General features: G+C 48.6%; 1 protein-coding gene across 3 annotated transcripts; it reads right to left on the bottom strand.

The window, feature by feature from the left end:
- Window positions 1–3,601: 3,601 nt before the first annotated feature.
- DNAJC28 (DnaJ heat shock protein family (Hsp40) member C28) lies at window positions 3,602–8,167 on the bottom strand. 3 transcript variants are annotated; one of them, XM_070407270.1, is made up of 2 exons: window positions 8,074–8,167; window positions 3,602–6,623 (listed from the first exon to the last, which is right to left on the bottom strand). In XM_070407270.1, exon 2 carries the CDS (start codon window positions 6,596–6,598, stop codon window positions 5,432–5,434), a length of 1,167 nt encoding a protein of 388 aa, XP_070263371.1. In that variant the 5' UTR covers window positions 6,599–6,623; window positions 8,074–8,167; the 3' UTR covers window positions 3,602–5,431. The 3 variants fall into 3 exon arrangements, with proteins under 3 accessions (XP_070263371.1, XP_070263370.1, XP_070263372.1); XM_070407269.1 differs by lacking the exon at window positions 8,074–8,167 and adding an exon at window positions 7,877–8,049; XM_070407271.1 differs by lacking the exon at window positions 8,074–8,167 and adding an exon at window positions 7,699–7,717.
- Window positions 8,168–9,967: the final 1,800 nt, after the last annotated feature.

Below are 9,967 nucleotides of genomic sequence, written 5' to 3'. Positions count from 1 at the left end.
TGGCCAGCCCCGCCGCTTGGACAGGGAGCCCGGGGAAGGGAAGCTGCTGGTCCCGACCTCTGGCTAGTGCTGTGACCCGCGGTGTCCCGCGCAGCACACCTGCCCGCTGCCTTTCCCGGCCACCCGCCCGGACGTCGGCTGTCTTACAGCCAGCTCCCTCCCCACTGTCTCCTTTAAAGACCCGCATCTTGCGTTTCCAGTATGACTTCCACAGCCTTCGAAAGCCCCTTCCACATCTCAGGCTATAGAACACCACTTAGTGCAGTGGTTCTCAACCTTCCTACTGCCGCGACCCTTTAATACAGTTCCTCATGTTGTGGTGACCCCCAACTTCATTGTTACAAATTGAACATAATGAAAGCATAGTGATTCATCACAAAAACAATATGTAATTATATATGTGTTTTCCGATGGTCTTAGGCGACCCCTGTGAAAGGGTGGTTCGACCCCCAAAGGGGTCGCGACCCACAGGTTGAGAACCGCTGACTTAGTTGTTTGAGGAAGACACCTTGTGTGAATCCTGGCACTATCAGTGGGACTCTAAGAGTTTGCACCTGAGGGTAATGAAATGAAAGGTTTTGTGTCACAAAGTGCCACCCACTCCACTCCCGTTACTGCAGTAGACCTGAGCATCATGTACGAGGAACAGTCCCTGCTTTTGTTATGCTTCCACTCAGTTCTCATTTTCATGGAGACTGTTATTTTATCAATTGTCAAATAATACATTTATAGTTACGTTATCTCTCATCTTGATACATGTGCTAGGTAGGATCTAGGTGCCCAATAAATATTCACTTAATAAATTACTTTTGAAAATGTGCAACCTTAAAAAATTAAATTGCTGACCTGTAAAGTTTGGCTATTTAAAAGTAAGTTTTAAAATCTTGCTTCTGGCTCAGCCGGCATGGCTCCGTGGATGAGTGTCAGTCAACCTATGAACCAGGAGGTCACGGTTCAATTCCAAGTCAGTGCGCATGCCTGGGTTGCGGGCTCCGTCTCCAGAGTCGGGGCGTGCAGGAGGCAGCCAATCACTGATTTTCTCTCATCATTGATGTTTCTATCTCTCCTTCTCCCTTCCTCTCTGAAATCAATTTTATATTAAAGACCTATATGGAGACAAATTCTTCAGGGATAACAGGATACAGGTTACAGGTGGGCCAGCAAAAGATGCAGTCATGAAGTAGTTGGTACCGGAAGCCATAGAGCAGTTAGGCAGAGGGCCTTTGGGGACCATATAACAGAAGCACAATAGGTGACCCAAAAATTAAGAAATCACTCCAACATGCAATGTTTACACTGTAGATTGTCATTACACTTGGAAGAGTAGCACATATGAAATATGTTTAAAACAATGTTTATTGATGAAGTTGAGACATGTGTGTCCATTACATTAGTTATCTATTGCTATATAGCAAATCATCCCCAAATTTAGCAACTTAATACAGCAGCCATTTATTCATTATTTTGCAGGGTTTTTTTCTTTTTCTTTTTTTATTGATTTCAAAGAGGAAAGGAGAAGAAGAGAGAGATAGAAACAGTGATGAGAGAAACATTGACTGGCTGCCTCCTGCACACCTCCTACTGGGGATCGAGCCCGAAACCTGAGCATGTGCCCTGACTGGAACCGTGACCTCCTGGCTCATAGGTCGACGCTCAACCACTGAGCCACACCAGCCGGGCTGCACAGTTTCTAAGGTCAGGAGTCTGGGAGCAGCTTAGCTCAGTGATTCCGATGCAGGGTCATCATGAGTCCGTGGTTAAACTGGCGGCTGGGGCTGCAGGCATCTGGAGGCTCCACTCCCCCTGCGGCTCACCCCCTGGCTGTGGGCTGCAGGCCTCAGTGCTGGACACGTGCTGTCCACACGGCTGCCTCAGACATGGCAGCTCCTCCGCCCAAGGTGAGTGATGGGGGGGTGGGGGGTGATGGGAGAGAGAGAAAGAGAGAGAGAGAGAGAGAGAGAGAGAGAGGGAAGCTTCTAGCCTCAGAGAAACAGGCCCTCACTTTGGCTCTACTACTGGTCACACAGACCAACTCTCACATTGTGAGAGGGCACCACACAGAAGGCGAATATCAAAAGGGGGGGGTCTTTGGGGGTCATCTTGGGCGCTGGCTACGACACCAGCAGCTTAGTAATATTTGGTTCGAAATGAAAGCGGCTGTCCAGGCTCCTCTGGTGCCTATTGCATCCCACATCCCAGTGCCAACTGCAGGCGCGTGTGCTGGTCCAGAGCCACCAGCCAGGGGCCGGCAGTCATGTTTCTAAGATGGGTACAATTCCTGGTAAATTCCCAAGAAAACGAAGGCAATTCTCATAGCCCTTGTATTTGTGTGGGGGAGGGGGGGTTCGTGCAAAAAGCATGCAAAAAGCATGAGGTGTTTATATGTAAATGTAACTCTGTTCTAGGCTGAGCTGGCTATAGACGCACTTTTCACCCACACGCATGTCTGGTGGGATGTTTGACGTTGGACAGGGCATGGAGCAACCCCTCTTCTTGGTCGGCTGCCCTATGCATTGTGAGCCCCCTGCCTCCCTGGCCCCACCTCCTAAGTGCCTGTGGTCAGGGGCGATTTTAAAATATTTAACACCGCCAAAACCGGTTTGGCTCAGTGGATAGAGCGTCGGCCTGCGGACTGAGGGGTCCCGGGTTCGAGTCCGGTCAAGGGCATGTACCTGGGTTGTGGGCACATCCCCCGTGGGAGATGTGCAGGAGGCAGCTGGTCGATGTTTCTCTCCCATCGATGTTTCTAACTATCTCTCTCCCTTCCTCTCTGTATAAAATCAATAAAATATATTTAAAAAAAAATATTTAACACCAATCAGAATAGAGGCCAGCCAGCACCGCGTACTGGTGGAATGGGCTAAATAGAAGCTCTATGTCTCTAATCATATGTCAGCTGAGGATTCCGCCCCCTCCCCAGATTTCCCGGAAGTCCTCTAGAGGGCAGTAGCCTCTGCTGACAACCACAAGACCCCACCCAGCACCCCGCCTCTCCCGTTCCCCTCTAAGAGTTACAGCAACCCTGCAGGTTGGACCTGATTGCACTCATTTGCCGGATGAGGAAAGGGGCGCTCAGGAAGGTCCACATAACCAGCGAAACTCGGATCTAAACGCGTCTCCCTGGCTCCACGCCCTTTCGCTTCCCCTGCATCACACTGCCTGGAGCTCACTGGGTTAGGTCAGGGTTTCAGAGAGGAAGGGAGAGGGAGAGAGATGGAAACATCAATGATGGGAGAGAAACATTGATTGGCTGCCTTCTGCACGCCCCCTACTGGGGATCTAGCCTTAACCTGGGCATGTGTCCCGACCGGAATCAAACCTGTGACCTCCTGGTTCATAGGTTGATGCTCAACCATTGAGCCACGTCAGCCGGGCCAGAATTAACTTCTCAACAAGAAACAGTTTTTATATCATCCATCTAAAAGATTTAAAAAAAAAAAAAAAAAGCATTTAGGTGGTCGGCCAAAAATACGGCTGTTATTATTTTTTAAATCTTTATTGTTGAAAGTGTTGCATATGCCCCTCCCCACCCCATTGACCCCTTCTAGTCCGCCCTGCCCCAGTAGTTATTATTATTAGCTGTTTATGTAACAGTGGACCATTGAATCATAAAATTAACTTTATTAACATTTACAAACATAAAGTGTGCTGTGCTGAAATTAAGGATTTACCAGAATTTTCTTCCCATTATCCAATATTGAAAATGGTTTCCTTACTATATGTTCCTTCAATGCAATTGGGTGTCACACATTGAATTCCCTTTTCGAAAGACTCACAGAATCATCGCCTTTTAAATGTTCTGGAACTTAGCCCTCATTATAAAGCTATACTAGTATGTTGTACTGTTCACCATTTTGCTTAGAGCCGTGGTCGGCAAACTGCGGCTCACGAGCCACATGCGGCTCTTCCTAAGCCTTAGGAGTACCCTAATTAAGTTAATAACAATGTACCTACCTATATAGTTTGTTTAAAAAATTTGGCTCTCAAAAGAAATTGCAATCGTTGTACTGTTGATATTTGCCTCTGTTGACTAATGAGTTTGTAGACCACTGGCTTAGAGTAATGCTATCATTCTAGAAGCCAAATAACTCATCAACAAAATAATCACATCCTATAGCAATCAATGCCCCATCTCTAAGCAAAAAGGTCTGAAATTTCCTTTTGAAGATGTAGTTTTAATGATCACGTTTTACAGAATAGCTGTTGTTCACACGTGAGACAGCCCGCGCCACGCTCTGAACCGCATCCAGAACGCAGCGCTCTGGGGTAGGCGAGGACATGACCTGCTCCTTGTGACCACGCCCCAGACCCCTCGGGTTGCCCAATTCTGTGGCCAGAGCACTGACACCTCAGAAAGTCAGATTTTCTTAAAGTGGACGGGACACAACCATCTCACGAAGGTCAAACTCGCGTCATTTGCCAAAGGTACAACATTCAGGCATCTTGTCTTTGTTCACTGAAGGGTTCCTAAGACAGGAAATTCGAGCCCTAAGGCAGGAAACGGAGGTTTTCACGTGGTTGACAAAGGCTCTGGGGAGTCCCATAGCTGACAGAAACAGACCTCAAGTCCGTTTATGTAAACCTATCATTTCAGTCTCTGAGGAGAGATGAAGCCAGAAGTGAAATCTTACGTTTCCATCGAGCCCAAGGGTTTTTCACTCCTGGAGACCAGAACATGCACTCAAAGCTCTGACAGTGGACCCAGGGGTCTATTTCTAGAATAGCTAAGTCACCAGCGTGGCCGGGCCATTTCTGCAGCCAATGGATCGTGAAGTTAGTCAGGAAAAAGTACAACCCAGATAAACTTTTTAAAATTCAGTGCCCACAGAGACCTTTATAAAGAACAGCAGTGACTCCAGAGGCTGATGTCCTCATCTTAACGTTTCCGCCCACAGAGTGTCCCAAAGTCTTACAACAGTTTTGAGCTTTGCTAACCCAGCTGTCTACATTCTTTTTTTTTTTTTTTTAGCTGTCTACATTCTTGTTTAGGTTTATGGCTTTTGATGTTTTTGGTTTGTTGTTGTTGTTGAAGTGCCTGTGTTTGAAGATGGCAAATGGCAACTGGTCTGAAGTTATTAGAGTTTAAATCTGCACTATGATGTTTGGAATACCCTTTATGATACCCAGCCCAAGTCCCTGTCCTAACGCATCTCCCCTGATGACTGGCAATTACACTTGGCAATGGATTAAATTGTTTTCTTAGAGCGTCTCTTCTCTCCTTGCTATTTTCCCAGAGCAAAGCTGGCTGAACATTTCTGTGACAGTTTCTCCCAGCTTTCTCCTTACACATCACCAGAGCTGTGGTCAGTTTTGTGGAAAGTACGGCACACAGTTCTCAAACTCCTGTGTGACAGCCATACACCTCGGCCGCTCTGTGTGATGTCAGTACAACCGAAAAGGATTTGGGGCGGGGCTGTGAACGTAGAAATGGTCAGGCTTTAATGAATTTCCACATGTTCGTCCAGTTGAAAAACCCTGTCTTGACTTCAGGTGTTTTCTCCCCTTCGCCCTGATCAATGTTGTTTGGGTTTTTCTCTGTGACTTCCTTGGATTTGATAAAGGTCTCATATATTTCCTGGGCTTTCGCGATTTCTTTCTGGGCATCAAAATGGACTTTTTGCCTGGTGAGGAGGGGAACAATCAAATTAAAATCGTTCACTCGCTTGTTTAGTTTTCTGATGTCTTCTTGAAACTGCTCACAAACTTGGTTCCACTGTTTCTGTTCAGTGGGCGTCATGGGATTCCCCAGTTTTTTCCTGGACACTACAATGGACTCTCGGAGTTGGTCAATAGTACCCTTTATTTCCTTTTGCATTAGGATCCATTCGGGTTGGTATCCGTTATCTATCAATATTCTGTTCAGGTTGTGAGTCATGGGATCAATATATGAACAGCCAGAAAACTTCTGTAGAGGTTTTCCTTTCCCACTGAGGTTATCAAAGTCTCCCCTTGCCATCGACTCCTGAATGAGATCCTCCACTAACCGTTCTATGGCTTGAGTTATCTTTTGTTGTTTAGTCTGTCTCACATCTTTGACAGTTAAGCTTTCAGGGAAGTACTGGCTATGCAGCTTCTGCTTTTGATATTCCATCACTTGCTCAGCGGCACGGTCTGCTCTAAATTGCCTGTATTGCTTCTCTCGTTGACTTGGAGTTCCAAAACCAATACCTTCGAAACTTAAGTAATGCCTGTGTTGGGGTGTTTTATATTTGGAGTTTTCTTCCTCATCCTCTGCGTCTTCGACTTTCTTCTGCCGGGTGTCTGTTTGCTGCATCACGTGGGAAAGCACGTTCCTGTACGCTTCTTCGATCTTTATGAACGTTGCAGAATCCGCCGTAGGAGAGCCACTGTCTGGGTGGTATTGCTTGGCGAGCTTCCGAAAAGATTCTCTGACATCGTCTGCAGAGCATCCTTCTTCCAGATTCAGCCGCCTGTAATATTCTCTCATCTTCTTTGGTGACTTATGAGTTGACATCATTCTGTTTCCAACGACTCCAAGAGATGGGAGCGTGTTCATTCGGTTACGAATCATCGCACCGTTTATCAGACGAGATCTTAAGAGTTGAGCCATCATCACATACACGGTGTTGATTATCATGCCCAGAGTTCTTCCTAGCAACGGTCTATAAAATGACAACAAGTAAAGGGGAAGAGAGTTGGGTTAGCTGCTAATTTCATATTTGCAGCAACAAGGAAGAAATCACAAGCACGCTATGGGCAGTTCTTCCGAAGGCGGCTGCCAACATTCTTCTAGCTATTTTTCACTAATGTTAGCAGAGAAATGGAAGTCGATGATGTCTAGCATTAACACATTGTGATATAATCTGGATTCTACTCACTAAGCACAGAATGTTAGAGCAGGCAAGTTCTTAGAGGTCAACTAACCCAGTCTCCTATTTTTAAGAGAAAATGTAAGCCCAGGTGGTTAAGCAGCATAGCCAAGTCGCATAACCAAGCACAGTATTAGCACAATGGTTAGGGTTAGGGCACACTAGCCTATGGACCAGGAGGTCTGGCGGATTCCCATCAGGGCACATGCCTGGACTGTGGGCTCAGTCCCCAAGGGGGCAGCCCGTCATTGATTACCTCATCATTGATGTTTCTATCTCTCCCTCTCCCTTCCTCTCTAAAAATCAATACAAATATATATTTTTAAAAATGTTTGTCTTGCCCTAACCGGTGTGGCTCAGTGGATAGAGCATGGGCCTGCAGACTGAAGGGTTTCAGGTTCGATTCCGGTCAAGGGCATGTACCTTGGTTGCGGGCACATCCCCAGTTGGGGTGCAGGAGGCAGCTGATTGATGTTTCTCTCTTATCGATGTTTCTAACTCTCTATCCCTCTCCCTTCCTCTCTGTAAAAAATCAATAAAATATATTTAAAGAAAGAAAGGAAACGTTTGTCTGGATCCCGCTGGTTATAAGCTCCATCAGCACCGTTGTTTCCTGGCGTGTGCCTGCCTCAGCATGTCAAGGACAGAGGGGAGCAGAGGGCGGGCGGGCGGTCTGCAGCGGGGTGACAGCTGGTGGGACAGATCGCGCACCAGGCCTCCCATCTCCAGGCCTGGCCAGGACGGAGCTAGCTGCTGCCGGCGGGGAAAGGGGAGCCCCCCACAGGTGAGCTGCTCCGTAGCACAGATGGCACGTGGAGGAGAGAGACCGGTGCCGGGAATGGCGGTGCAAGGGCGGCAGTGGCTTAACTCTAAGAGGCATTTTGGTGTACGAACGCCGAACCGGAGCGCCTGGGAACCCCAGCTTTCGGGACAACTGGGGTCCAGGGCTTTCAGAGTAGCTGGGAGGTGGTGGTCGTGCCAACGGGGGTCGCTGTGGGGGAGCGTCAGTCCCATCGCGGGACACGCCCCGCCGGGCCCCCACTCACCTTCACAGACGCGGGGAAGGGGCTGCGTGGCTCCCGCCCCCACGCCGCGCCTCCGCGCATGCGCGCGCCGCCCTTCAGTCCCCGGAGTCTCCGCGCGCTGGGGTCCCCTCCGGACCAGACCATGTGCCGCTTCACCCTGAGGGGACCTGAGAGGCGGCGGGGTGCAGAGTCGTACCCAACCGGGACAGGTGTCCTACCTTCCCGGGCTCCCAAGACCTCTCTCAAAACGAATTCTTCCCACGAGGACACAAGCAGGACATTTCAGGAGGCCCGGTCCCGCCCTGGGGCGACCTGGCCCACCTCCCCCCACCTCGAGCGGAAGGTGGTCCGGTCGATTGGGATTGTGGGAGATGTAGTTGGCGGGGAAGTGCGCCTGCGCCTACAGTGCGCGAGGTGGGAGGGAGCCGTGGGCGCAGCGGGGCTGTGGGTGCAGCGGCAATGTCGTGGAGTGGGGGCGGAGGTGTGTAGGGCCATTGCAGAGTGTGCAGGGCCTAGGTTGGGAGCCTTGAAGTCTTTTTTTGGAGGGGGGTATTGATTTCAGAGCGGAAGTGGGGGGAGAGAGCGGGGCAGGGAGAAACATCAGTGATGAGAGAGACTCATTGATGGGCTGCCTCCTGCATTGTCAGGGATCAAGCCGTAACCCAGGGGTACTGGGAAGCGAACCGTAACCGTAACCGTAACCCTCTAGTTCATAGGTCGAGGCTCAACTGCTGAGCCACGGAGGCCGGGCTTGAAGTTTTTATTTTTTTTAATTTATTGATTTTTAGAAAGAGAGAGGGAGAGAGAAAGAACACGGAAGGGAGAGAGAAATATTGGTTCGTTGTTCCACTTATTTATGCATTCATTGGTTGCTCCTTGGATGTGCCCTGACCAGGGATCCAACCCACAACTTTGGATATGGGGACAGATGCTCTGACCATCTGAGCTACCCGGCCAGGGCTGGGATCCTTGACCTCATACACGTGTTTTGGGGAGGGAGAGGGAGGACGAGTCGTTTCCCAGAACAGCCTCTTCCTGGCCTGCAGACGGGACACCTGCGCAGAGACCACAAAGATCCACCGAGTCCAGAAAGGTGTAGCCGAACCCGGCTGGACAGCTAGCCTTCATCGTTCAGCAAGTACTTACTGAGCAGCTCGCTTAACCAGGCGTTGGCGCAGGCTGAGGACAGTCGAGGGCAAAGTCAAAACAGGGAACTTACTATGGGCAGGTAGTTAAAACAAGGAAAGGAAAAGAAAGTTGGGAGTCAGACCTGGGCTTAAAATCCTCTCTCTTTCATTCGCTTTTCTCCGCGCCTGATTGTATGTGAGAGGAGAGCACCAATCACTGGTAAACGTGTATTTAGCACTTAGTTTTTGCCAGACCCTGTGCCGAGAGCGTTTACATATAGTCTAGTGATCCTTGCAACAGCCCTTTGAGGTAAATGCTGCTGTTTCCCCCATTTTACATGTGATGAAACAATTGCCCCAGACTCACTGAGTTTTTGTGAGAGTTGCACCATTTATACGAACCACTTGGCGCAGTGCCTGGCACATAAGCAGTATTTTTTATTGTGACCATGTCTCCTAAGAAGAGCCGGAACTGGGTCCTAGCTGTTCTAAGCTCCTGAGTGACAGACAATATAATAATTTGTTGCCTTCCTTCTAGGTGCACAGAGAGCTTTACCTGCTCAAGCAGAGGGGTTTCCTTATAAGCAAACAATGAGCATAAAAGTTTCTACAGGTGGTTACTCTTCCAGTCGATTGTAAGCACAGCATTCAGAAAGCATCAGGGGAGCTGATCAAACACTCAGACTTGTATAGCACTTGGCATTTCACAAAGCTGCCATCACAAATCTCATTTTGACTTTTGCATCTTATAAGTGACTCATTTAAGTTGTTAAATGGCAAAGGGAGGACTAGAATTGTAAGTCCACTTCTCTTTTCAGAGGATCAGTTTTTTATTATTATTTTAAATATTTTTTTAATGATTTTAGAGAGAGAAAGGGAGAGGAAGAGAAAGAAATATCCATGTGAGGGAGAAACATCTGTCACTTGCTTCCTGTTTGCACCCTGAGCCAGGGGACGGGGACCTGCAACCTGGGCATGTGCCCCG

The sequence above is a fragment of the Myotis yumanensis genome, unplaced genomic scaffold (genome assembly GCF_028538775.1).
Source record: "Myotis yumanensis isolate MYYU_CA2020_CCGP unplaced genomic scaffold, mMyoYum1.0.hap1 SCAF_2, whole genome shotgun sequence".
In the NCBI taxonomy this organism is placed as follows: domain Eukaryota; kingdom Metazoa; phylum Chordata; class Mammalia; order Chiroptera; family Vespertilionidae; genus Myotis; species Myotis yumanensis.
The sequence above is the reverse complement of the archived record's forward strand: the minus strand, read 5'-3'. Positions and strand labels throughout refer to the sequence as shown.